The 27,995-nt window shown below is 51.7% G+C and overlaps 1 protein-coding gene across 2 annotated transcripts; it reads left to right on the top strand.

Moving 5' to 3' along the window:
* Window positions 1-2: 2 nt before the first annotated feature.
* Window positions 3-27,995, top strand: DIXDC1 (DIX domain containing 1). Of its 2 annotated transcripts, XM_030965030.1 has the most exons (20): window positions 3-207; window positions 10,229-10,358; window positions 11,188-11,313; window positions 12,315-12,555; window positions 14,280-14,387; window positions 19,303-19,415; window positions 19,739-19,887; window positions 20,820-20,909; window positions 21,007-21,060; window positions 21,478-21,528; window positions 22,451-22,555; window positions 22,988-23,041; window positions 23,549-23,641; window positions 23,718-23,789; window positions 24,271-24,357; window positions 24,481-24,642; window positions 24,739-24,805; window positions 25,492-25,600; window positions 25,775-25,883; window positions 26,684-27,995. In XM_030965030.1, exons 1-20 carry the CDS (start codon window positions 148-150, stop codon window positions 26,762-26,764), a joined length of 2,061 nt encoding a protein of 686 aa, XP_030820890.1. In that variant the 5' UTR covers window positions 3-147; the 3' UTR covers window positions 26,765-27,995. The 2 variants fall into 2 exon arrangements, with proteins under 2 accessions (XP_030820890.1, XP_030820891.1); XM_030965031.1 differs by lacking the exons at window positions 3-207; window positions 10,229-10,358; window positions 11,188-11,313; window positions 12,315-12,555; window positions 14,280-14,387 and adding an exon at window positions 15,925-17,264.

Raw genomic sequence — 27,995 nt, 5'->3', positions numbered from 1 at the left:
GCATGCCCAAAGCGGCTCCGCTCTGCCCGGGCTGCACAGATGGGACCATGAGAGCCCTTCCCCGCCAGCTCCCGGCCTTTGTGCTCGGGAGGAAGAGGAGGGAGAGGAGGCAGAGGCGGCCCCGCAGCCCCTGAGCCCCCCGGGACGATGCTCGCCTGCCTGGCCAGGGGCAATGTGCTGGACATCCTGCAGGAGGGATTCACCGAGGTAAAGCCGCGTCCCCTCAGCTCCCCCGGGAGGAAGGCACAGTGGGTTTGTGCAGAATTGTGGAGTAGAAATGGGAGAAAACAGCGAGATTCGTCAGCGGGGAGCGGGAGTTGGTGAGGAGTTTGTGGCCGGTTTTACAGGCGGGGTTTGTGCTCTTCTCACTGCTCTGCTGCTGTCCCGGGAAATAACACAAACTGTGGGTCCTGGTAAATTGTACAAACTGTGGGTCCCGGGAAATAACACAAACTGTGGGGTCACAGGAAATAACACAAACTGTGGGTCCTGGTAAATAACACAAACTGTGGGGTCCCGGTGAATAACACAAACTGTGGGGTCCCGGTGAATAACACAAACTGTGGGGTCCCGGAAATAACACAAACTGTGGGGTCCTGGGAAATTGTACAAACTGCGTGGCAGCGTTCGTTGTGTAAAACTGACTCCTCTCCTGAGGGATGTGCGAGGTCTGTGTGCTGAGGGCTGTAAATCTGATTTATGGACTCACATTGCTTGGGAGAGGCTGGCAAAGAGCTGATTTGGGGTTCTTCCCCCCGTCTTTTTCTGTAAATTGAATCCTCAGGGGACTGAAATGCAACTTGGCGGGGAAAATGTAATTTTTAAAGTGTTTTTATTCGCCTGTTTTGCTAGGAGAGTAATGAATTGTAAAATAAGGACATGCACAAGAAACTGCAGAGATGGGAATCCCGCGGCTGTGTGGGGACAGCAGTGGGACCTCCCTCTTTGGGGGGCACAGAAAATGAGTTTTTTGGGTATTTATGGATATTTATAATCCCCGGGCAGCCCATGCTGGGGCTGAAAAGGAAGAAAAACTGGGGGGGAATTTGCTGGAACCCCAGAGCTGCTGCTATTTTATCTCTCACTTTTGGGGGGGGGTTTATTCTTTCTTAAAACACAGAACTGAATTCTGTTTAGTGTTGGGTGACCCCTCAGCCGTGCTGTGCCTGTTATGCACAGAAAATGAAAAATGAACCCTGAACATCCCTGCTGGGCTTCCCGAATCCGGGAAAACCAAACTGGGGGTGAAACCTGAGCCTGCCCCGGCTCGGGCTGGAATCGCTCCATCCCCTCCTCCTCTTCCTCCTCCTCCTCACAGTGTCAGGCTCATTTTTAGCCAGCCAAGGTCTGGGTTTAGACCGAGCTCGTACTTCCTGTGCTCGGGGGCAGCACATCCTCCTCAGGCACAATTCGTAACTTATTTATTAATAATTTAATCAATGGTGGGAGCGAACCCCAGCGATGTTGAGTGCCTGGCCCTGGCTGGTTTTACCCACAGCTGTGGAAGAAACTTCCCTCTCCCGCCAGAAAAAAACAGATTCTCGGGATCTCTGCGTCCTCACACGCTCCAACAAAAGTAAAACTAAAATGGGTCTAGCAAGGGGAGGACCTGGGATTTGCCAAGGCTCTGGAAATGAGAGAGGAGCTCTCACTCCATTCTTGCTGTGATCACCAGCTCTGAGTCCTGCCCGTCTCTGTTTGCCTGTTTGGGTGTTTATTTACACAGAAATTAACGTGGAATTGTGTCCCCATGCCTGGTGCTATTTACACAAAAATTAACGTGGATTTGTGTCCCCATGCCTGGTGCTATTTACACAAAAATTAACGTGGATTTGTGTCCCCATGCCAGAGCCTCGGGGAGGTTCCTTTGTCCCCCTGCCTCCTTTCCCCCCTCCCCTCCATCCCCTGTGACCGAGGGCACCTCAGCAGCCCAATTATCCCTAATTAGTGCTGGAGCAGGCAGCAGCCTTGTCCTTCTGCACCGCTGCTTTCTCCACCGTGTGAGGAATCCCATCCTGCTCCAGGCACCCCGAAATTGCTGAATTGTCACTTCAGGCCTGTTTATTTCCCTTTTTCCCCCTTTCAGAGCCAGAGCCCTGGTGGACGCTGTCACCTGCAGACATCTGAGGCCAGGATGGTTTTGTTTGATGTTGAGATGCAGCAAAGTCCCCCCCGTGGGCATTAAAGCCCCTCATTAATGGCCTGCCCTGCCTTGAAGGTGTTTCCCTGCTGTTTGTGGGGATTTCTCCGGCTCCCAGGCAGATAAATAATTCAATCCCACAGCTGGATGGGGCCCTGGGGATGCGTGGCTGCTAAAAGCAGGAGTTTATAATGAAAGGGAACCACAGAGAGGGGGCTCATCTGCTCTGACTCCGTCCATGTGGCCCCAGCCTGTTCCCTTTCCTCGGGGAAATGCAGTTTATTTATGTGCTGACACTTCTGCCAGCTCTTGAAAACAGACGGGGCACGGAGAAATGTGTCACAAGCGAGCCTGGCAGCTCCAAGCTGCATTTGAACAACACCACACCTTGTCTTTTTCGAGCTGGAGGATCATTTCCTGTGGCAAACTTCATTATGTGGCTGCCCGTGTGCAGTGAGTCATTTAAAATAACTATTTTCTTCCCCCCTCTCTACGAGATTATGCTGAACAAACCACCCATTCCAGAGGGGACAGGGAGGCTTGCAGAGGTTGTTAGGCAAGCAGGGCAGGGTGAAATGCAGGGTTGGGGAAATCTCCCCCATTTCTGGGCGGCAGAAGTGCTGCAGGGCTGTTCTGCCCCTCGCCAGCTGTTCCATGGGGTATTTCCCCTGGTTCTCAGCCCAGTGGGTGATTCCTGCATTTCTCCTTCACCCTGGCTGGGTGGAGGTGCCATCCTGCCTGTGAGCTGTGATTCCTCACCCTGGGCCATGTCCTGTGGGGGATTTGGTTCTTTTCTCTATTTGGGGTCATTTTCTGGCTCTGCTCCCCTCGGGGCAAGGTCCTGATCTGTGACTCCTCACCCTGGGGGTGATTTGGTTCATTTCTCTGTTTGGGGTCATTTTCTGGCTCTGCTGCCCTCAGGGAAAAGTCCTGATCTGTGACCAAAAGGTCTCAGCTGGGTGATGTCAGCACAAGGAGCTGGCACTCACCCTCTCCTGCCCCAGGGCTATTTATAGGATTAATAGGATTCACCATGGAGAGCTGGTTTGACTTCTGGCTCCCTCATCCTGCTCAGCCCCAGGGCTCCCTCAGGGGCACTGAATCCCTCCCAGGACACCCCAAGCTCCAGAGGTGCTGGTTCATCACCCCAGCTCTGCTTTGGGCTGAGCCTGGCAGCATTTCACACCTTCCCCACCCTGCTAAAGCCTGGGGGAGGCAGCTGGGGCTGAGGCACCCTTGGAGCCTTTGCAGGGTGTCTGAGCTGCCTGGGCTGCCCTGAAACCCCTCCAGGGCTCCAGCACAGACAGAAAACACAGCTGGGGCTCCCCACAGCTGGATTCACCCCCAGATGTGCTCTAGCTGACCTTGCCTTGCTCTGTTTCCAGTTTTCCCCCAAACCCTGGTGCCTGGCCAGCAGCGGGACTCCTCAGCAAGATTTTGCTGCTCTGTAGGATTAGGGTGGAGCAGTTGGGATCAATCCCTGCCTTGGTGGCTAAGCCAGGCTGTCCCTTGGCAGGGTGTCCTTACAGAGCATTTGCACAGGAGCACCCCCACATTTCTGCTTTTCAACCCACTTTTCCAGGAACAGGAAGATTATTGCAGCTGCTTTTTGGGTGGAAAGAGGAAAAAGGGGATGGCACACGGGAGTCACGGCAGAGGGAATCCAAAATTCTGTGTCCTAAATGTGCCTTTAGGGCTTTCACCCCGGGCCAGGGAGTCTCTTGGGGTGTCCCTCCCCTCTGCAAAGTGCCTGCCTGCAGATTTTGGAGTCCTGAGGAGCTGAGGCTCCTCTCGGAGCTGCCTGGGGATGGGGATGGGGATGGGGATGGGGATGGGGATGGTGCTGAGGGAGGAACAATGCTCCTTTTCCTCCCCAGAGCACCAGGGGATGTGTCAGTGCTGGGGCTCTGCTTGGAACTGACAGCTCAGGGTGAATCATGTGCTCCAAAGTCCTTTTTGCACTCAAAGCTCAGCTCCTTGCCAGTTTTTTGCCTTTATTTTTTGCCCGTAGCTGGCACAGAAGCTCTGCCTGGGTGGGACAAGGGCCTCAGGTACCTGCTGAGCATCATGTGAGAGGTGCTGCTCCCTCAGAATCTTACATTTGCATTATTAAGCCCTTTCACAGCACTAAATTAATGAAATGCCAGGATTTAGGCACAGGTGGGAATGACTTCATCCTGCACTGGCAGCTGGATCGCTCTGGAATGGGCCATGGCAGCTTCTGGCTTTACAAGAAGTGAAAATCAAAGGGGCAGAAATAATTCAGGGAGTTTGGGTGGAATTTGTTCTTGCTGCTTACACTTAAGCTCCTCCTGTTAATGGGTAGAGAAAGGAGTGAGGAAAAGGTGGAAAACTCTGCAGTCAGAAATTCCATGTCCTGCTGGAGAGCTGGGCACTCTGGGAATCAACACCTCCTTTAAATTATTGCAAGTTTTCTGAAGGAGAACTCCTGTGGGTGCTGTTGGTCATTCTGGCCTCACTGGGTGGTTTTCACTGTTGGATGCATCTCAGTACATTGAAAAACCTGAATCACATTCAAACATCAATTTTGAGAGGGGAAAAAAAAAATCTTTTGCTGCCTTTGAGAGCAGAGGGAATAATTTTCTTTGCTTGGGAGTTTGTGCTTTCCGCTTCCACAAAGACCTCCTTGAACAGCAACAAAAAATTAATCAGCAAACTGGAGGAAGGCTGGGTGGAAAATTACAGTCCCCATCTAATTAAAGTAATGTCAGAAAGCTTAGAAATCATCCAAGGCCTCAACCTGATGCAATTAGGCTGCTGCAGACCTTTGGCTCAGTGCTCTGGGAGGGGAGGAACAGGGAATTCTTTTCATCCTGGGCTCCTCTTGCTGACCTCAGCAGCCCTGGGGCTTGGGCAGTGGCCACAACGGTGCCACAGAGGGAAATGGGTGTAAAGAACCTCAAAAACTTCATCCTAGAGGATGATTGAGCCCCAAAAATCTCATCCTAGCAGGATGATTGAGCCCCCCAAACCTCATCCTAGCAGGATAATTCCCTAAATCAAACAGGAATGATGGATTCCAGCTGATCAAAGCAGTGCACAAAGGGAAATGGGGGTAAAGAGCCCCAAAAATCTCACCCTAGCAGGATGATTCTCTAAATCCAGTGGTAAGGATGGATTCCAGCTCATCAAGTTAATGTAGAGAAGGGATTTGTTTCCAGAAGGAAACAGGGTCGCAGGATCTACTGGAAGATGGCAGTGAGCAGGGCAGGCCCTCCTTGCTAGAAAAATGATTTGTCCATTTGCTCAACACCAAAAACTGCAATATTTTAATCCCAGAGGGGTAAAAATTAACCTCATATATCCCAACCTGTAATTTACCCCTGGAACTCTGTTGGGATGTCCTGTAGCCCCCAAGACCTTGGTTTAAAAACCTTCTCCTGCCCTGCAAAGTGTTCCAGAGCAAGACAAAAACACCCCACAGAGCCCGGCCTGGAGCAAGCTGGGCTCCAGCTCCCTTCAGGTACAGCTGCTGCTCTTCCCCATGGCAAGTACAGGTAAAAGGGGCTTTTTTTGGAACACAAAGCTGTGTTAATGTAAACAGGATTAAGCTTAGCTCCACCATAATCCTAAATAATGTGTGTTCTGTAGAGCACACCCCACACCAGGCTGCTTTTCCTCTGAAAAATTCTGAGTTTGGAAGAAGTGTTGGTGAGGAGCTGAGCAGCCTGAGCCCTGAAAATTCCAAGGCTGGGCTCAAACCAAAGTGCAGGGGAAGCAGGGACACTTGAGGGGTGCCGTGTTTGTTCCCAGACCTTTTTTAATTTTGGAATTTTGTTGGCTGGAAGGAGCTGAGAGCTGTGTGAGAGTGGGTGCTGCGATGCCTGCAGCCCCAAAAGGGGTGCAGCCCCATTGGGGTGGGTTTGGGGCATTTCTGGGGGCAGAGCAGGCTCAGGAGGGTTTTGGTGGGCTGGGAAGAGCTGCTGCTCCCAGGGCAGGACACATCCCAGCAAATCTTTGTCCTGCCTGTGCTGGAAGTTGATTCCTGGAGGATTTCCCGGGGTGGTGGCAGGAATGGTGCCCACCCAAGCAGCAAACTGTAGCCATGATATTTTCTGAAAAATCTTTTCTTTAGGATTGTTTTCTCCTGAGAAGCTGAGAAGCTTCAGGAACAAAATGTAAGCAATGGTTATCTGCTGCTGTGGAATGCAACAGGTGCATCTGTGATTGGTCTCATGTGGTTGTTTCTAATTAATGGCCAATCACAGCCCGGCTGGCTCGGACAGAAAGTCCAAGCCACAAGCTTTTGTTATCATTCCTTCATTTTCTATTCTTAGCCAGCCTTCTGATGAAATCCTTTCTTCTATTCTTTTAGTATAGTTTTAATATAATATATATCATAAAATAATAAATCAAGTGTTCTGAAACATGGAGTTAACATTCTCATCTCTTCCCTCATCCTGGGACCCCTGTGAACACGGTCACAGCAAACCACGCTGCTGGGATGATATTTAGGGCTGTGTTGAAGCTGCCTTGGGGCTTGAAACAAACAGAATCCTGGGGGGAAGTGAAACAAAAAATATTTCACTTTTTTTGGAGGCCTGAATCTGTGGATTTAGAGGTGGAAATGTGAGCACTGAGGGCTCGAGGCTGTGTTGGAGGTGAAGGGCTGAAGGTGCAGCCCACAGTGCCCTTTGTTATTCCCCTGCTGATGGAGAATTGAAGCATTTTGGGCTCTCCAGCTTCAAAAATTGCCCTTGGGGTTTCTGCTGAGCAGCTCAGGGCCTTTGTCCCTTCATCCTTCAGGCATTTCACAGCACTTGGCCTTTTTTAGGTCACTTAACTTTTATTTCTGATAAATTTCCTTGGGAGGTTCAGTCACATGCTCCCCTCAGCTGCCAGCACTGACAGCTCCCTCTCTGGATTTTTGAGTTCTGCAGCAATCCAAGGCTCTTGCTGAAGTGCCTCAGTCTGCCAGGATTTTGGGTACAAAGTTAGGAAATGCTCTTCAGTCCAACTGTCTGAACGTCTGCAGGAAAATCTGATGTTTAATGGAAAAAACCCAAACCCAACCAAGTGAGTCTGTAAATGAGGTGTAAGTCTGCAGAATTACAGCAGCCATGGGAGTGAAACGACTCTGTCCTGGTGCCACACCAATTCCATTGCCTCAGAAACCTCCTTTTAATGCTCATTGTTTAAAATGTAACTGCTCTGGGATTTAGGGATGGCTTTTTTAATTTTTTACTAATAATAACAGTGACAACCTCCTCCTGCTTTTAAGAGATAGAGACTAAAATCTTGCCAAAAATTCTTTTTTTTGTGAATGCAGGAGGAATGTTCTGAGAGGAGGAACAGAAAACAAACTGCTTGGTGAAAGGGATTTTCCACTAAATGAGACAGAAGTGGAAGAGCCACAGAGACTCCTCCAAAAACTGCAGATTTTCTGCAGCCTGGGAGGGGCTGTGTCCTTGGGGAATCAGTGCCAGTCCCTAAAATGATTAGAAAAATACAAAATAAACACTTGTGGGGTGTAGGAGCGTCGGGGGTGGGACGGTGGGGACGGACAGAGATGAGAGATCTCTGAAGCCAGGGGTTGGAACTTGGGGTTCATTGCAAAGGGCCTGGGTGCAGGGCCCTGCTGGGAGCTGCCAGCCACAGCTCAGAGCAGGCCTGAGAGAGAGAAAGAGAGGGAAAGAGAGTGGTAAAGAGGATGAGAGAGTGAGGTTCCCGTTATAATACAATAAATCTTCTTCTGGTCGTGGAACTTGGTGTTCATTGCAGAGGATGTGGGTGCAGGGCCCTGCTGGGAGCTGCCAGCCACAGCTGGAGCAGGCCCGAGAGAAGAGAGGGGGAGAGAGAGAGAAGGCAAGAGCGTGGTAAAGAGAGAATGAGAGAGTAAAAGAGAGGATCAGAGGGTGAGGTTCCCGTTATAATACAATAAATCTTCTTCTGGTCGTGGAACTTGGGGTTTATTGCAAAGGGCCTGGGTGCAGGGCCCTGCTGGGAGCTGCCAGGCACAGCTCAGAGCAGGCCCGAGAGAAGAGAGGGGAGAGAGGGTGAGAGGGTGAGAGAGTAGAAGGGGTAAGAGGGTAAAAGGGTAAGAGAGCGAGGATCCCTTTACAATACCATAAATCTTTTTCTGTGCTGAATATTCTAATTCTCACTAACCAATCTAGTACAAGATACAAATCCTATCGCATTTATGTACAGCCTATAAGAATCATTACATTACCATACTGTGTTACATTTTAAACCCTAAAAACTCCTCTTTAGGCCCCTTCTGCCAAGCTGTAGGGTCTACTCTGACCCTTGGAGCTGTCTGCAAGCAGAGGGTGTTGTTCTATCAAAAGGGGATCACCTTCAGCCAGCCACACCATTGTTTTCCAGTTGTTCAGTAACTGAGGTATTTCAAAGCTTGTTTTCATTTCAATCTCGTTTATAGTTTCTATATTCTCAAAACCTTTTGCCAGGCAATCATATTGATAAGGCTTTCCTGTTCCATCTCCCCCAGCAGTGGGGCTGGGCATTGCTGCCACCTCAGCAGGAGAAGCTGCAGAGCCCCTCCCCAGGGCAGGCCAGGTCTGCTCCAGCAAAGATGGATCAGATCTGACATTTCTGCATTTCTGCTCCCTTCTGTGCCAGAGCCCCCAGGGCAGCCCCTTTGAGCCCCCCGGGCTGTGCTGAGTGAGCAGAGCTGCCTCCCACAGCTCCAGGCGCCTTCCTGAGCCAGCCACGAGCGATCCAAGCTGGATTTCCTCTGTCAGGATAATTCAGAGCCAGGCTGTGACCAGATTGTGACTTTGATGGGCTCTAAAAGCATCAGCACTGCTGAGATCATATGGAATGGGGGCTTAAAACCTGCTGCATGGGCACAGTCATGGAGAGCTTAGTGGAAAGGGAGCTAATCCCATCGGTGGATGGGTTTGTTTACCCTCCATGTCCCACTGCAGCCTGCCCCAGGGATTGCAGCCGCTGCAGCGACCCTGCAAGGGTTACAGGGAGGGCTGCAAAGGGAAAGGTCACTGGGATCTGCTCATGGCCTTGGGGTCATTTGTGCCAGACAGGTCCTCAGGGTGACCAGGAACCTGAGTTTGAGTTTTCCTGGTCTGAATTTGAGTTTTCCTGGCCCAAATTTGAGGTTTCCTGCTCTGAGTTTGAGTTTCTCTGGTCTCTCAACCTGCCCAGGATCCTGAGTTTGAGTTTCCCTGGTCTCTCAGACTGACCAGGACCTAAGTTTGAGTTTCCCTGGTCTGAATTTGAGTTTCTTTTGTCTCTCACACTGCCCAGGAGCCTGAATTTGAGTTTCCCTGCTCTGATTTTGAGTTTCCCTGCTCTGAGTTTCAGTTTCCCTGGTCTGATTTTGAGTTTCCCTGCTCTGATTTTGAGTTTCCCTGCTCTGAGTTTCAGTTTCCTTGCTCTGGGTTTGTTTCCCTGCTCTCTCCCACCCACAGCATCCCTCCTGAGCTGCTGCCCAGCCCCTGTTCCTGGCTCCCAGGGCCCAAGGCAGCTTCCCTGCACGCAGGAATAGAAACTGGGCCACTGGAAGTGCTGAGGCAGCTCCCAGGCTGTGGAGGGGCTGTACAAGAGCTCCAGATAAGCCACGCTGGGATTGTTACAGAGGGAGGCTCTTGTCTCTCCAGGAATCCTCCCCTGCTTGTCCTGGGGTTGCTAAATGGGCAGACAGTTGTTAAATTGTTAAATAATCAGGGTTCCCTGCTCCTGCACGTTGGGTTCCTGCTCTGGGAGTGAGCAAACTCCCAGAGTCGAAATGCACAGCTCTGGGGTCAGCTCCATTGCCACAGATGCAATGCAAAGCTCTGGGGTCTGCTCCAATGCAGGTGAAATGCACAACTCTGGGGTCAGTCCCAATTTAGATGCAATGCAAAGCTCTGGGTCAGCTCCATTGCCACAGATGCAATACAAAGCTCTGGGGGCAGCTGTGCCAGCCCAGGACCCCTGTCCTGCTCGCTCCTGGCAGGCTGAGCTGCCCCAGGCAGGCAGGGCTGGCAGCCAGGCTCTGGGGCGACACCTCTGCTCTGTGTTCCCCAGGGCAGGGGGCTGAGATCTGTGAAAATCGGGGAGAAAAGCGAAATCCCTGCAATGCAAACGTTCTGGTTTCTGTTTCAGCAACAGCTGCAGGCCTATGTGGCCTGGGTGAATTCCCAGCTGAAGAAGAAGCCAGGGGTGAGGCCAGTGCAGGACCTGAGGCAGGACCTGCGGGATGGGGTCACCCTTGCCCTGCTCATCGAGATTGTAGGTCAGTGCTGCCATCTGGCCCTGTTTATCCCCCTCAGCTCTGGCTCTGGCCTGCAGGGGCTGCCCTGGCTCCGGCATCTGTCAGGCAGATGTTGCTGGGGGTGGCAGAGCTGGCTGGGAAGGAAAACAATGATAAATCAGACCACAAATGCAATTCTATTACAGCCCTTATGGTTCAGAGGCAGTTGGGGCAGATGGGGAAGGCTGGCAGGGGCACTGGGAGCTCCCACAGGGAGTTAGGGGTGGTTTTTGGGAAGAGTGACCTGTTTTCTGATGGCATTGGGCAGGGGGACAGGGAATGGGGCTGCAGTGAGTTCATTGTGCTCACTGCTCCTTCCTGCTCACACTCAGCCCCTGCCCCAGTGGGGAACAGCTCTCCAAACTCCTCCCAGCTGGGTCTGTCCCACTTTGGCACCAGGTGAGCCCTTTCCAAGGAGCTCAGTCCTTTGGGAAGAGGCAGCTCCAGCGAGGGTCCCTCAGGGGGCCACAAATCCTGCCAGAATCCAGCCCCCAAAACCTTGTCATCATCCCAACGCAGCCCCAAACCCAGTCACTGTTGGTGCTGGTTCCTGTTAAACCGGACCAGTCAATCCTGGTGCTGGTTCTTGTTAACCTGGACCAGTCAATCCTGGTGCTGGTTCTTGTTAAACTGGACCAGTCACTGCTGGTGCTGGTTCCTGTTGAGCAGCACCACGAGCCCCATGCAGCACCCAGCCATGAGACCAGCACAGTGCCAGCGATCCCCCTGGCAGTGCCCAGAGCTTCAGCTCTCCTCTGATAATGCCCAGAGCTTCAGCTCTCCTCTGATAAAGCTTTTTCTCTCCCTTCAGCTGGTGAGAAGCTGAGTGGCATCGAGCCCAACCCCAGCAGCCAGCAGGAGATGAGGGAAAATGTGGAGAAAGTCTTGCAGTTTGTGGCATCCAGGAAGATCCGCATGCACCAGACATCAGCTAAAGGTGTGTGGCCCTTGGGGGGATTTCAGCTGCTGGAATTCTGTTTCTGGCTTTGTTTTCTATCAAACAGGTAATTTATGAGTAAATTCATGTGTCAGTTTGTGGGGCAGTTGGAGGGGTTTTTCCCTCCTCTGGTTTAGTGAAGGTTTTGGGTTGAAAGATGGGGAATGCAGAGAAAAAAAAAGTGACTTTTTCCTACTACTGAGCACTCAGAAGCCCAGATAGTGGTGTAATGAAAAATACAGGCTTGGAATCTTTCACCAGAAGGACACATAAACCTGCTTGAGTGAAAGGAGACATGGAAAAAATATTTGTGGTTCACTGGAAGCCATGGGCTGGAAACAGAGAGGAGACACAATGCACAATCACATGTCTGTGGCGTGGTTTAGTCAGGACTTTGAGCAGCTCTGACTAAATTGTTTTGGGAAATCTTGGTCTGGCAGAGTGGCTGATCTTTGCCATGACATCAGTGTGCTGGAAAACACTCGTGTGATCTCACTGAATGTGATAAATTTACATTTGCAGGGTGCTGCAAACAGCTGATGGCACAGGATGCCACCACTGGAGAAATGCCTTGCTGTTCTGCCTTTAGTGTTTTAAAAAAGGAAATTTTCTGCCAATAAAGTCAGTGACAATCTTCAGTAACTGCTCTGCTCCTGAGTGAGCACTCAGTAATTATGTGTCCAGTAATTAACTGCTGGAAATGGCCACAAAGGGAGGCTCAGGGCTGAGCTGTGGAGGTGGCAGCACTTTGCAGTGCCCTGCACCACCAGGGCTGAGCTGTGGCCCCCAGAGTGAGGAGATGACAGCGCTGGTGTGGCTCCAGTGCAGATGAAATGCAAAGCTCTGGGGGCAGCTGTGCCAGCTCAGGCCTCCTGTCCTGCTCCCTCGTCCCACCCTGGGCTGCCCCAGCTGCCTGCTGCCTTCATTATCTCCCTTTCTCCTGGGGCACGCACAGCTCTGCCGCACCCCTCGTTAACCACCCAACCATTTGCGTTTTGCAGATATCGTCGAGGGCAACTTGAAATCCACCATGAGGCTGATCCTGGCCTTGGCTGCTCACTTCAAGCCGGGCTCTGGCAGGGCTGGCAGTGCTGGCGCGGGGGGCAGGGGCTGGGCAGCCCCCCCAGGCCGGCTCCGGCCGCGCTCGGCCGCTGCGGTGGCACAGGGGGCGGTGGCCGCGCTGGCCGATGTCCGGCAGGACGTCCAGCACTCCGGCCGGGACCTGCTCAGGCACAGGCACAGGTGAGGCTGCTCTCGGGATCTCTGCTGCTCACAGTTCAGGCAGAGTGGATATTTTCCAGGGTAGAAATCCATTTTGATTTAGGTGGAATGTACATCTTTAAGCTTGCGGTGTAGTCTGGCTGCAAAAGCCCAGGCTCAGTGAAACTGCTTCAGTGAAGGACAGAGATAAAGGAGAGAGAGACAGAAAGTGATAGACAGAGACAGAAACTACTATGAGAGCAGGTACACCTGACCTAGGAATTCTTTCTGGTAAAGAAGAACTAGCGGCAAATGTCACACGAAATTCGTAAAAATGAATGTGTATGAACCTATTGTGAAATTGTATGCATATGTATCTGAGAGGGGGATAAAAAGGGACCTGAAGTTCCCAATTCCCACATCATGTTAGGGGAACGATTCCCACATGTGTCCAGTGCTGTAATAAACATACCAGCTTCACAACTTCCACAAAAGTTGTGGAGTTTTGTTCATCTCCGCAAAACACAGTGACCCCCAGATGTGTTAGAAAGTCTTTTCCCAGCCCAGCAGTTGAAGAAGGAGTCAGGATTCTCCTATTTTCATTCTCAAGGTTGTTTATTGTTCCTTATCTATAAAATTCTTTCTCCGACCCACCAAGGTCTGTCCGGCAGGTCGGGTTGAGGCACACTGGTGTTATCTTTTATACCAAAAACTACCTGTACATTATTTACCATAACTTCCCAATACCTATCACCTATGTTAGACAGTGAAATCCAAAAGTGCCACCATCACAGCAGAAGATGGAGGCCAAGAAGAAGAAGGACAGGATGCACCCATTCCTCCATCTTGGGACCCCATTCTAAAACCCTCAAAAATCTATTTTTCGCTCCGTGACAAACTAACTATTATTCTACTTAAACTCTCTTGACTTGTAATTTTTCATGGAAAGGTTGGTAATTGTTTTTTCCAAGGGCTAAATCAAAGGCACAGGGGTCTTGAGCTCTGTGCCAGGGTCTCTGAGCCTTCCAGGGCAGCCAGAGGAATTTCCTGGGTTCCAACAGTTGGGAACGTGCCTTGAGCTGTTTTATTTTCCAGCATCAGTCTCATCCCATGGTTATGACAATGGGAAGATGCCAGCAGCTCACATCCCTGGCAGCAGAAAAAGAGCTCAATGTTACAACTTGCTTTAAAAGTTTTTTTGACCAATCCCACAAAGCAAAAGCACATTGACAGTAGTTCTATCCAACCACTATAAGCACACGTACCTTTGGTTAAATAATGCTTGCTTATTTCAAATATAATATCTGCTTGAGAGCCTTAAAACACAATGCACAGAGCTCCATTGTTAAGCTTAGAACTCCCTAACATCTCACTAGATAAACTTTTCTGCAGCTTAGGGAGTTATTCTAGACAAGTGTTAATACACAGACCATTGTTCTATTTGTCCTTACTTTCTACTTCTTACATAATTTTTCTGCTGACCAATCTCATGGCTACTGCTCAGCTCCAATCACACTTCTGCTGTCTCTGAGGCCTTCTGCAGCTTTTCCAAAACCCTCTGATGAATTAGGGATGAGTTTAAAACAACAAGGCCTGTTTGCCTGTTTTCCCTTAAGATGGGGATCCCTGATAGGAAAATTTGCATTTTTCCAGCTCTCTCCTCTCCCTTACCTCCTTCTCCTCAGCTCTCCTCCCCCTTTTTGAGAGAGAAGAACTCCAGCAGCACTCAGGTGAGGCTGCCCTCATTTTGTGACTGTCACCCCCAGGAACAGCAGCGTGGACGAGGAGATTGAGAATCCCTGCTGGAGCGTGCGGGCGCTGGTGCAGCAGTACGAGGGGCAGCAGCACGTGCCCCTGGAGCCCCACCCTGCCAGGTGAGCAATTTTATTGCCAAAATGTCTCCTGTCCAAGATGTCACCCTGCCAGGTGAGCAATTTTATTGCCAAGGTGTCTCCTGTGCCTGGCATTGCCTAAAGTGCCTGTTCTCCTCACTAAAATCCACTCTGAGTTTTGATTTTTTTTTTATTTTTTGATGGAAAAGGGCACCCCTGGCTGGTCTGGAGGGTGAAAGCTCAGGAATCAACGTGAAGCAGTTTTCTGTGAGAAAATGAAGCTTAAAAAGGGCTTTTGAAGGAAAATTACTCCAGTGAGGGAGCTGATCCAGCATGGAGAGCTCTGTAGTAAAGGGAAGCCGCTCCCTTTCCCCCCAGAGAACCAGAAACGACTCGGAAGAGCCAGAGCTGAGTTACTGAACAACTGCAGCTCCCTCTGGAAATGCTGCCGTGCTCCAGTTAATCTCATCTGGAGCAGATTCCAGGGCAGGGCTGCACGTGGGGAGCTGCAGCTCTTTGCCTCAGAGCCTCCCAGTGCCACTGAAAGCCCCAACTCTGATTTTCCGTGTCCTTCCCCTGCCTGGGCTGTTCCCCCAGTGCCTCCCTCCCGTTTGTGAGGGAGTGAGGAGCTCATTTGCCAAGGACAGATTGCCACTGACAGCCTCTCAGCAGGCAGGACGTTTCCCCAGCGTTTCTCAGGCCAATTTTCACGCTCCACAACCCCAATAATTCTCCGTGTACCTGAAAATTAAGGTTGCTTTGCCCAACAGAGGAGAAAAACACAAGAGTTTGTGTTTACCCCCCAGTTCTGCTGCGTGTCATCGCGGGCGTGTTTATAAATAGATTTTTGGAGGAGTGTGGGGCTCCCGGGGAGGCAGTGCTGGAGCAGTGCCTCCACATGATGTCAGCAGTGTGCTTTTGAGGCCAGCCTGCCAGGGGGGATGTAAAAATCTGCTCTTGGCAGCAGCATTTCATGGATAATGCCACAGGAGCTTGGCTCTTGAACAGGGAGCTCAGGACTGCCACATCCTGCTGCCTGCTCCCATCCCTCCAGTTAAGGGAGATGGAATATTTGGTGTGTTCTGCCCCATCAGGTGGCTGCTGTTTCCTTATATTTTTATTTTTATTTTTATTATTTGTATTATTTTTATTATTTGTATTATTTGTATTATTTTTATTATTTGTATTATTTTTATTATTTTTATTATTGTATTATTTTTATCATTTTTATCTATTATTAATTTATCATTTTATTATTGTTTCATTAATTTATTATTAATTTATTAATTTATTATTGTTTTATTATTTCATTATTGTTTATTATTAATTTATTAATGTAATATTGTTTTATTATTTTAAATATTTTTATTATTTTTATTTTATTATTTTAAATATTATTATCCTTATTTTCGTGGTAAGCAAAAAATATCTCTGCACGTCCTGCGTTTCTGTTTCATTTTTTCCCCACAATGTCATGGATTCTCTGGTGATATTATTGCCGATAGGGCAGAACACAGCGAGAATCTTTCCAAAAGTGATCAAAAACTGGGAGAATTCTTCCCCTCCAGCTGCTGGGGGTGTCTGTGCTGGCACAATTCTGCACGATGAAAACGAGATGCTTTTCCTCGCGGGGAGGAATGTGCTTAGCTCAGTTCGGAGAACAGGCTGGGAGGAACGCGATGCTTTTTTTAACGGTGACAGACGTTACTGAGTGCAGAGACCCCTCCTCCAGCGGGCTGAGGTGTCCCAGGGCAGCATCCCCGGCTCCTGAGCCCTCCCAGTTCCCAGGGAGGGCAGCGCAGGCTGCCGAAATGATTCATGGAAAAATCTGCCAAAAATCAGATGATTCCCAGGCTGCCGAGCCCCTCACCCATCCCTCTCCGTTTCCCCTCCCCTTCCAGCAGCTTTCCCTCCCCCACCCCTGAGCCAGGCATCTCGGAGAAAGGCTGTGCCTGCACAGCCCGTGTGACAGCAGCAGGGACAGGGACAGGGAGCCGTGCCTGGGGATGGGGACAGCCTGGGCACAGCCTGCATCCCTCTGGAACCTGGGAGAGCTGCCTGAGCAGAGCCTGCATCCCCCTAAAGCTGGGAGAGCCTGGGCACAGCCTGCATTTCCCTAAAGCTGGGAGAGCCTGAGCAGAGCCTGCATCCCCCTAAAGCTGGGAGAGCTGCCTGGAAAGAATCTGCATCCCCCTAAAGCTGGGGAGAGCATCCTGAGCACAGCCCGCATCCCTCCGGAAGCTGGGAGAGCTGTGTGGGAAGAGCCTGCATCCCTCTGGAACCTGGGAGAGCAGCTTGGGCAGAGCCTGCATTTCCCTAAAGCTGGGAGAGCCTGAGCAGAGCCTGCATCCCCCTAAAACCGGGGAGAGCATCCTGAGCAGAGCCTGCATCCCCCCTAAAGCTATGAGAGCATCCTGAGCACATCCCGCATCCCCCGGCAGCGCACGGACCCCACGCTCCTTCCCTCCCCCGGCGGCTCCTCGGACGCTCGGCAGCACAAGGAGGGCGGGATGGGATGAGAAACACCCCCGGCAAGCCCGGAGCCTTGTGATGAAAACAACCGGCTGTGCAGCTGAGCAAAATGCAGCAGCGGGAGGCGAATAACGTGCGAGGGGAAGCAGCGGGAGCCACGGGCAGGCTGCAGAATTCCCCCCCGGCTCCGGAATCCAGCCCGTTCCTGGGGGCTGCGGGTTTGCCGCTCAGCCGGAGGAGCCCCTGAGCTGGTTTTGTGCGTGCGTTTGTGCTGTTTCTGCTGGGAATCTCCTCGGCACTCGGGCTCGCAGAATTTCCCCCGGAGTTTGGCAGGAGCTGAGCCCCGGGCAGTGAAGAAGGGAAGGAGGAATGAGCAGAGCCGGGATCCTGCGGATTCTGTGAGGTCACAGCTTCAAGTGGGATCATGGGAGGGAAGCAGGTCAAATGGTGAGCGATCGTGTGCATTGTGATGGGTGTTTGTGAAAATTCGGGGCATTCAGGGGCTCGTGTCCCTGAAGCCTGGGCTGTGCTGGAGGATCTGGGGCTCAGGGGAGGCAGGATGTGGGTTAAGGAACCAAGTGGTGAAAGGAATAAAGTGGAGCAGTTTGCATCATAAATCTCTCTTGGAAAGCTTTCATTTCCCAGCCCTCGTTTCTGCATGCTTTAATAGGGAATGGTTCTGCACTTTTAAAGGCATTGCATCAGAGGCTGTTTCACACTCTGATGGCTCAGGCTGATACAGAACCTGGGCAAGTGTTTGCAGCATTACTTGGGTGATGCAGAAAGCAACCCGACCTGTGCTGCTGCTTCAGCTGCCTCTGGCCCTGCCACTGTTTGCAGAGTTTGGGAGGTGGTTGTGGATGCTGGCTGAACCCAGGGGCCTTTGAAATAGGGAAACTGCCTGGAAAGGGTCTGGGGATGTGGGGATGCCTCAGGAAATGTAAAGCTGTCTGTGCTGGGGGGACCTATCCCCACCTGTGGTGCCTTTTCTTGGCTTTGGGCTGTGGATCCGGTGCTGGCAGAAGCGGATGTGGAATGTTATTTCCAGGCTTGTTTTTCATCTTGCCCATCCTTTTCCCTTCCCCTGTTTCACCACCTTCTCTCCCATCTGTGCCTGGTGGTGTTTTTCTGGGACAGCTTCTGCATGGATGAGAACCAGCAGTGCCTCGGGGTGAGGGCAGGTTCAGAGCATCAGCTGGGAACGGGAGGGAGGGAGGGAACTGAGATCTGTTCCTAGAAAGAAGTGAAATCCCTCCTGGAGCTTCTGGCCATGTCAGACCAGCTGGGCTTCCTGCTGGCATCTGTGTTGTGTGAAAGTTCCATCCTTTCCTCTGGCCCTTGTTACATAATGCAATCCCAGCAGAGCTGCCAAATCAAGTCATAAACAGCATTTTAAAAAACCCAAAAAGCCATCATTTTATGCCATGCCCCCATTCAGCAATGAGCAGGAGCAGGGGCTGGTTTGATATTAAATTGATATTAAATTTGATATGAAAAATATGTCTAATGAGGGACTGCTGTGATGGATTTGGAATTCCTGGAGGTAAATCCTGGAGCAAAGCCAGGTGGCCAGGAGTCCTTTAAGCATCACGGACACACCTGAAAGGACAGGCACCGTCCCTGTGGGACATTTCTATTGGACATTGATTATTCTTACACTTTAACTCAGGGGAAGTCTGGGCCACAAAAATCTGGGCTCAGGTCTGTAATTTGAATGAGGAGAGGCTGTCCTGGCCGTGGGAGTGGGGCAGGCAGGAGCAGCAAGTCATTTCCATCTCTATTGCAGGGCTTGCCCCATTCTGTGGGAGCTGTGGGAGACGAGCAGCAGTGCTGGGAAGATGCAGGGAGGGAGCTGCTGAAGCCTCTCATTTTTCTAAACCTATTATATTATTTCCACACTGTTTTTCTTTTTGTTCCCTGCCCTTTTTTTCTGTGTTGGGGGAGAATGAAAAATTAACTCCTGCTCACACTTGCAAGGATTAATTCCTGCGACTTTCGGGGTACATTGAATGGGTCAGTGAGCTTCAGCCACCTTTTGATGTTGTCTGGGAGATGCACTCAGGAAGAATTTCTGAGAAAAAGATTGCTTGAAGCTCCCGGTCAGCTGAGATGGCTCCTGTGAAAATATGTGGGCACTTCCAAGAAGTTTTAATTGAAGAACACGAGTGAGTGGAATCTGACTGTCGAATATATTGGGATTTAAAGTTGGAATGATTAATCTGAAAGCTCTGGAGCAAGAGATGAAGCCAGGGTGGCTTTTTGTCCAGCATAAGGCTGGCAGTAAATGACTCCTCGGTGTGGTCCTACCCCTGTGTGAGAGTCTGAATTAATAAATTTACACGTCCTGGGCTGGGTTGTTGAAGGTTTCTCCGGGATGCAGATAATTCTTAGATAAAAGTGAATATGGAGAAATGCTTGTTCAAAATTAGTGTTGATTAACATAATCTCCACCATCTAAAAGAGCTGTTCCTGCCTTGCTCTGCAGCCTGACTTCCCCCAGCCCTGTGCACAGTGCAAAGAGTGAATCCACCGTAGCCCCCTCGGAGGAGAAGGAGAGGCTTGTGATCCTCCAGGCTGAAGAAACAGAGCCTAAACCAGGTAAAACCTTGGCATTGTTCTGTGTCATCAACTGGAAAAGGCCCTCAGGGACCGAAGTGGTTTAGTGCTGCCTCCAGGGTGTCCTTGGGCACTGAGGGATGCTCTGCAAAGCCCCCAGGTCGCTGTCACTGTCCCCGGTGCTGTGCTTGGAGATCTCCCTGAGCCCAGTGCAGTTATAAATAAAGTGTGTGTGGGACAGCTTGGATTGCCTCGGGAATGAGGCAGGAATCCTGAGCACAGGTGAGCTGCCAGCCCTGGGCTCCGGGAGTGCAGCAGGGCCCTCCTGGGCTGCCAGCAGCACATCCAGCCTCTGTCTCTTGCAGAAGAGGCCGAGGCTCACTTCCAGCCCGAGTGGCAGGCGGGGAGCTCTGGGTCCTGCCTGGAGAACTCATGGGAGGAGCAGCTCCTGGAGCAGCAGGACCACCTGGAAAAGGAAATGGAGGAGGCGAAAAAGATGATTTCGGGTTTGCAGGTGAGAGATTTCTCAGAAAGTGCTCCCTTCCAGGGTCACCCAGCCCTGCACCAGTCAGTCCATGAGCTTGGCTGAACCTTCACATTTGGCACATTCTCCCCACAATTCTTAATTTCTGGGGTCTTTCCCTCACTTCCCCTCCCTGCCCCTCAGCGCAGTGTGTGTCTGGCTGTGCTGGAGAACAGAGCCCCTTGATCCATATGGTGAAGGCCCTGAACTCTCTCCGAACATCCCTTTCTGTTTGTGCTGGGAACCACAGTGGCTCTGAATTGTAAATATTTATGTGGCAGTAAACAAAGCAGAGATTGTGTGAGGAGCACAGGCAGCTGGGCGGGCACTTTCCCCAGGGGACAATGGGCAGGACACAAAAGAGTCACCAAAAAAAAAAGAAAAAATTCCTTGGTTGACTGGTAAAATCCCTGCATTTTGTGCCCACTGGGAGCAGGGACAGGAGGGACTGGCACTGCTGCCCCCTTGTCCCCTGGGAGTGGGGAGAGGCAGCTGATGTGGCCAGGCAGGAAATTGGATTTGGTTCATCGATTTTCCTCCTCTTACTCAATAATTGAGAAGCTCCAGATTGTGACAGTTTGGTTGAAATATTGGGGATCTGATGCACACACACCCTATAAGGTGCTAAAGCTGAGACTTCACTCCCTGGAAATCTGAGTTGTCCTTGTTTGGTTCTTTCTGTGGGGAAGAGCATGGGCTGACAGACCCTTGGGAGAGCTTTGGCAGGGGATAAATCTTCTTGTTCATTCCTGGGGGAAAAAAAAAACCAAACTCATTTTGAGGGAAATAAATCAGCAGAAATGAGAAATGAAGCTGGTTAGGGACTTAATAGGAGTGACTGCTGGCCAGAGCTGCAGCTCACCTCTTTCCCTTTGAAATCTCTGAAAATGAGATTTGATTTTTTCCCCCCTTTATCTCCCCAGGCTCTGTTGCTCAATGGGTCTTTACCTGAGGATGAGCAGGAAGGATCCTTTGAACTTTCTGAGCGTGGAGCCTGCCCTCAGGAGCAGCTGGTGAGCACAGCCCTGGACCCAACTTCCCCTGCTGCAGCTGCCTTTTGCCCTGGCCTGCCCCTGCTGCACAATAACCACGCTGATGTTTTGCATTCAGATCATCATCCGGAGCCGCCTGGACCAGAGCGTGGAGGAAAATCAAGATCTGAAGGTGACAGGGTGACAGATGGAGGGGGAAGAGAGGTTTTGCAGATTGTACCACTTGATTTTTTAGGGGAAAACGGGGTGGGGATGAGGCAGGGTGAGCAACATGATGGGTAAAACTGGGAATATTCTGTGAGGGCTCCAGCTCTGGAGGCTTGGGACCAGTTCTGGTGCTGGCAGAAGTGTTTGATGTTGGTCTGAAGGACAGATTTGGGGAACTGGGCAGTTGTTATTTTCCTCAGGACTTTAATAACAGAGATCAGCTCTTTGTCATGTTTGTAACTCATTAAAATGTCTCAGGCTCTTGGATCAGTGGGAAGAGGAGGGATGTGCTTCCTCCTGCAGAGAAAACACCAGCTCTGGCTGGTCCTGAAGGGGTTAACAACACAAGGTGCTGTTTAACTAAATTGTGTTGCATTTGCAGAAGGAGCTGCTGAAATACAAACAAGAAGCTCGGAACCTCCAGGGAATAAAGGTGAGGAAAGGTGCATTTCATCAAAAATGAACAGCAGTGCTTTAGGTGAGTAGGGCCAGCAGACACCACACACCTGAGGAACCTCAGATTGTGGAAGGAGGAGTATTGGGGGATCCTGTGGTTTATTGCTGAATTTTTAGGCAGGTGTAAGGAGATGGGTTTCCAGTTTTCTGCTTTGTCTGTAAGATTGTGGTCAAGTATTCCCCTTTTTCTTAATTTCCCCCTGTTTCTCCTAACCAAACAGAGGCATAAATTGGTTGGTTGGCTCTTTTATTCCCTCCTCTCTCTTGGAGTACCCACCCATCAGCACTGGCCCAGTGAACTCAATCCTGCCAGCACAGGAAAAAGAGCCTGGGGTGTCCCTGTCCTGCCCAAAACCAGCTCAGTTTGTGCCTCTGGAGTGCTGAACACTGCTGATCTCCTCCTGACAGGGGTATTTTTAGAGCTGCCTGTCAGAAGGGAGCAAACAGCAGTAGCTGTCCAAGGTGCAGCTCTGGGTGAGTGAAAGGTGCAGAATTAGTGCTGACTTTGGCCTCTGCAGAGAGGATTTCACTGCACAACTGGGTCACACTCAGGGCTTAAGGCTCCTTGTGTCCTGGGCTGATCTTGGCCTCTCTGTGCCCTCGGGATGAGTGGCTGGGGCAGGAGCTGCAGGGCTCAGCGCCCTCCAGAGCTGTTCTGTCCATCACAGCCAATACTCATCACTTCTGGAGAGGGAAATTCAGGCTGAGGCAGAGAAATCCCTCTGTGCTGGTGGCCAGAACGTTGGCAGGGAAATCAGTTTTGGGTAAGGGAGAGGCAGGAGGGCTGAGAGCCCCTGGCAGCAGCTCAGCCCCAGGTGGCCACAGGGTGTTGTGGCCCCTGAGCCCCAGGGAGGGGTCCCTGTCCCCCCTGCCCTCCTGCAGAGGTCACCTCTCCCCAGGACGCCCTGCAGCAGAGGCTGCTCCAGCAGGATGCTGCAGTCCTGCAGCTCAAGCAGGAGCTGCTGAGAGCCAGCATGGACAAGGAGGAGCTGCACAACCAGAACGTGAGTCACTGCTGCTGCTGAGGTTGTTTTGGGGGGGTTGGTGGCCCCAGGGGTGGCTGCAGCAGAGATTTCGGGGTCGTGGGATAGGGAACAAGCAGCCAGAGGTCTCTGCACAGCACAGGCTGCTCACAGCCTGCTGGCCAGCTCTGAGGCTGGACATTCCTGACCTTCACTCCCGCTTCCTGTCCTCCAGGACCTTCAGCTGGGACAGGGAGGGGCTTTCCCTGATGTTTTCAGCGCTGTTGCATTTGTCCCTCCTCACTCCCTGGCTCAGCAGGTGGCACCTGCCCTGTGCAGGTCTCTGTCCACAGGTGCCACCCTAAACAGCATCTCCCGTGACCTCTGTAGGTTTCTGGTCACCCTTTGGCACAAGGGGCAGAGGTTTTCACTCTCTGGGAATATCTGCCTCACACCTGGCTGTTACTCCTGCAGGTTGACCTCCAGAGGAAGGTTGAAGAGAGAAACCGGCTCCTGGCAGAGTACAAAGTAATGGAGCCTCTTCCGTGGGGTTTGGGTGGTTCTTCTGTTCTGGGGATGGGATTGCTCTTTCCCTGGCACTTGGACAGCCCTGGGAAGGAGCTGTGGGAGCCAGGGGTGTTTGCAGTGAGGTGGGGGGATCAGAAGTTCTTTGCATTCCCCCCACGGCTTCCTGCAGATCTTTTATTGTTGTGAGTTTTGGTGGTGGCTGCTGAGTGCCCAGCACTTGGTGCAGATGAGGGTGGGTGACCTGTTTGTGCTCTGATCCCTGGGGAATCTGTGTGCTCTGGGACAGCTGTGTGACCTCAGCAGCAGATCTTTGGCCAAGGGGACTTTGGGCAATAAAAACCTGATTGATCTTGTCCAAAAAAAGCTCTGACACTCAGCTCTAACATCAGGCAAAGCACACCCTGTGTGAGCCGCCTGATCCTGGCAGAGGACAGGATTTTCCCTGCCATGGGAGGATGACAGAGCCTCCCTCCTGCCCTGCTGATTCCCTGGACCCCTGTGTTGCAGAAGGAGCTGTGCCAGAAGGACCGGCACCTGCAGCAGCAGCAGACCAAGCTGGATGAGATGCTCAGGCAGCTTTCTGAGGCCAGCTACCAGCAGGTAGGGAGAGCTGGGCTGGGCTGGGAGCTGCTCTGGCTGGCCCATGGGGGGTGACTCCTCTGCTGCCCCTCCACAGGTGGATTTGGAGCGGGAGCTGGAGCACAAGGAGGCCCTGCTGGCTCACTGCATGAAGAGAGAGGCTGAGGAGGTACGGGAGCCTTGCTCCACACCTGGATTGGGGTTTGCCCAGCACCCTGCAGGGACCTGGCTCCAGAAACCCTCCCCTTCATCCCAGAGAGGTCTCACTGTCAGAGCCCTGACCAAGGCAGGCAAAGCCCCCAGCACTGAGCACTCTGGCTCAGCCTCCTGGCTCAGAATCCTCAGAGATGAAAGCCAGAGGCTTTCTCAGCTTCCAGCTTCACCTCTGACCCTGGCAGTAGTTAGACCAGAGCTCAATTTACTCCTTCCTTTTCCTGCTGACCCTGGTATTGAGTCTTTCCCCCTTTATGTGAGGAATCAGGTCTGTGCTGTGAGCAGGAACTCCCTGCACACTTTAGGGAGTGTCTTTATCTGGGAGAAGATGGGAGCTTTATCACCGATGTGGAAAGCTCTCATTCCCTCTCATTTTGAAGTCCATAAATGAGGATTTCTGGGGAGGTTCTGACACTCACACATCTTCCCCTGCCCAGGTGATGGCATTCAGCAGTCACAGTGCCCAGAGCAATGGCTTTCTGCAGCCAGCAGGAAAAGGAGCTGCTCCCCCAGCCCACCGAGGGGTAAGTGCCCCTGAGGGCTGCATTCCCAGCCAGATATCCTGGAATTTTTATTTTATTCCAAGAGGTTTCCCCTCGCTGGGGAGGCAGCCCCTGGGCTGGAGTCAGCTGTGCTGTTTTGGGCAGACCAGCGACCTGCAGCTGGTGCGGGACGCGCTGCGCAGCCTCAGGAACAGCTTCAGTGGCCATGACCCGCAGCACCACACCATCGACAGCCTGGAGCAGGGCATCTCCAGCCTCATGGAGCGCCTGCACCGCATGGAGACGCACAGCAGGCAGGACAGGAGGGTAAGGGCTCCCCAGGGCACTCAGCTCCTGCCCCTCACACCCCACCCTGGCTCTGCCTGGGAGGTGACTCTCTGTTGTTTTGGCTTTGTGCCCCAGGTGAGGGGGAAATCACCAGCAAGCAGAGCAACCAACGAGTGCAGAGACTCCTGGCCTCCCAAATCCAGTAAGTGCCTGGCGGATCCTGCTCTTCCACTGCCAAATCCACTGCTCAGGTTCCCAGGTGTAGAATCCCCTTGGGAATCCCAGATTCACTGCTCAGGTTCCCAGGTGTAGAATGCCCTTGGGAATCCCAGATTCACTGCTCAGGTTCCCAGGTGTAGAATGCCCTTGGGAATCTGCCCCCTCCAGGATCCTCCCCGGAGCAGAGCTCCCTGCAAAGGGAAGGGACACACGTTTATGGCTGGTTTTCTGTAAAGCACCATCACAGCGCTGGTCTGGGCCTCTTGGGCAGTGCTGCAGCAGGAATAAGCATGGCAGTCGCTGGGAAAAGGGATATCATCCCAGCTTCCTGCTGCTGTGCACCATCTAGTGGGGACAGAGGAGTGTTCCCTGCTCAGTGTTTACTGCCTTTCATATCTTCAGAATGAAACACCACATTTCCTTTTTAAACACCTCATTTCTACGTGTGCAGAGTATTTTCTGCATAAAAGGAGCCTTAAAATTGTGCGGTTCAGTTCCTCTGTTTCAGCTCTTGGGGGGGAGCAGGAAACAAGGCAGGAGCTGGGGAGAGAAACACAAATGGGCAAATTAAAATCCACGCACCACCATCCATCCTGGCCAGCAGGAACGGGAAGCTGAGGAGGGATAATGATGATAAGGGATGATAATCAGCGAGTTGCTGCCTTGCAGAGCTGCCTCACTCTCAGAGCACGCCCGTGATGAGCACCAGTGCCTGCACCAAAGTGTTGTACTTCACCGACCGCTCCCTCACCCCCTTCATGGTCAGCATACCAAAGAGGTGAGCCCGGCCTAGCTAAGCCTCCTGTGCCCATAAAACTCTGCTTTCCTGGGAATGCTCCCAGCCAGCACAGGTTTGCTGTGCTTTAACTGGATTTCATGTTGGGGAAGATGATCTGCAGTAGTCCCTGAGCTTTGTTTTCGTGTTTTGCATTTGCACTTATTTCCCTTGCAGGTTAGGGGAAGTGACTCTGAAGGATTTCAAGGCAGCCATCGATCGGGAAGGAACCCATCGGTACCACTTCAAAGCCCTGGACCCAGAGTTTGGCACAGTGAAGGAGGAGGTAAAAGTGGGACTGGCCTTGGGATCAGTGTCAGCACACAGCCCTGGGGACCACTTTTAAACTATTGAAATAGTGGATGTTCCCCCAAACAAAAGTGTCTGCTTTCCCAGCTGTGGGTGAAGCTCCTGTTGTGCTAAAATATTTTCATCCTCAGCGAAAAGCAACTCCATTGATGTGGTTGTGACTGCCTGGGAGTTGCAGAGCCAGGGAGGGACACAGCAAAATCTGGGCTGCAGGTTTTATAAACCCTATTGCAACGGGAGAGCCTGTATTAAACATACAATCTCTTCCTTTCCTCTGAAGGTTTTTCAGAGGGAACTCTGTGTGTGTGTGGCATCGTTCCCTTTGTGTGCTGCAGTGCAGCCCTGTTTGTGCTCAGGCTGGTGTGGGTGTGGATTGGATTCATCTCAGGTTATTGGGACAGTTCTTGCTTCACAAATTGATTAGGGCAAGGGCAAAGGGTCACCCTCTCTGGGGACAGGCAGCAGCAGCAGCTGGAGGTCGTGGTCTGGCTCAGAAAAGGCGTGATTCCTGTCTTTAGTTTACCTTTAATGTCAAAAGAAACAGCCGATAATAACCCTGGTGTTCATTGGTTAATGAGGCCTGGTCTGTTATTTACCTAAATTGTGAAAATGTGACTCATACCTCAGCCATCACTGCCATGTGTTCCCTGGATTATTTCGGGAAATCTGAGCTAGGGTTTGACTTCATGCCCCTGATGCCACTCACATTGCAGAACGCTGTCTCCAGACCCCAGACATGACTGAAATACTTAATTTTTAAAATTTTTTTTTTGGTAGGTGTTCCATGACGACGACATCATTCCTGGCTGGGAGGGGAAAATCGTGGCCTGGGTGGAAGAAGACCACGGGGAGAATTAATGGAGCTTTCGAGCCCTGTTTCTATGGAAACCTGTGACTGTCTGCAGAGCTCGGAGAGTGACCAAGGAGCCCGAGTGCTGGGGGGAGGCCAATTCAAGCTGCCAAAAAAGAGCCTCTGTGCCAGCCACGGGTGGTGCAGGCTGTGTGCATGGACAGCTGGCACCTGAGTGCCCGTGCCCGAGGGCAGCTGCTGTTCTGAGGCTGCAGGGATGGCTCTGTGGGACAGAAACACCCGGCTCAGCCCTGCCAGCAAAACCCTGGAGGCCTTAAGGATGCTTTGCCCCCTTCTCCTCCATCCCTGCACCGTGTGCTGCGTGCTCAGCTGGGCATCTCCTGTGCTGGTGTCACAGAACTGCACTGATGGTGAAATGTAAAGCTTTGCCTTCATGGAGAAGAGGTTGCTGGATTGCAGGAGCTGAAGCTGGACCAGCTGTTGTGCTGCAGGAGCAGAGTGACTCTGTGGACATTGCAGGCTGACAGGACCTGTTCTGGGTGCGGGAAGAGTCCTCTGGAGGGTTGAAGCAAAGCTCACCAGCCTGGCCAAGCTCCCTTTCTCCCAAACTCAGGCTCCCACCTCCCAGCCCTGCTTTCCCCACTTCCCAAAGCTGTTCCCACTTCCGAGGCCCTCGAGGTTTGCTCTGCTGCTGTGGGGACTGTGGGATCTTGGTGCTTGTTTGTTTGCTGAAGGATTTCACGGGTGGGGAGCTGCAATCAGCTGCTCCCTGAGGTCTTTGCACCCCCTGTCCTTGCTGAGCCTCGGTCCCTGCGCTTGTGCCCTCTCTGCTGTCACCTCCTGTGCACAGGCATCCCCTGCTGCTGTCCCCACTGCCAGGGCCACCAAGCACTTACCCACTCCAGTTCCTTGCTACGCTGAGTCCTGAAGGATCAGGAAAGAACTGCTGGGAAAAATAACAAGCCCTACAATCCCCCAAGGGTGGGTTTTTCCCTTTGGTCTTGTGGTTTTGTTTCTCTACATCGCCCGTGGGCTTGGGAGGTCAAATGGGCTCTGCTCCTTCCCAGCTCCTGTGGGACTGTCTGTGTGTGCTGTGCATGAGGCTGGGAGAGGGGGCAACCTGGTTTTACTGTTTTATATTAACATGTCCTTTTGTAAACCTGTTCTTGAAATTATTTTGTACCAATTCACATTTGTCCGAGGACTGTGGATTATTTTTATACTAGTGCAAGTGCTCTCTGTATATTTCTGCACGCATTATACTGTGTTTTACTCCTT

The sequence above is a fragment of the Camarhynchus parvulus genome, chromosome 24 (genome assembly GCF_901933205.1).
Source record: "Camarhynchus parvulus chromosome 24, STF_HiC, whole genome shotgun sequence".
In the NCBI taxonomy this organism is placed as follows: Eukaryota; Metazoa; Chordata; class Aves; order Passeriformes; family Thraupidae; genus Camarhynchus; species Camarhynchus parvulus.
This window is presented reverse-complemented; position numbering and strand designations above follow the sequence as displayed.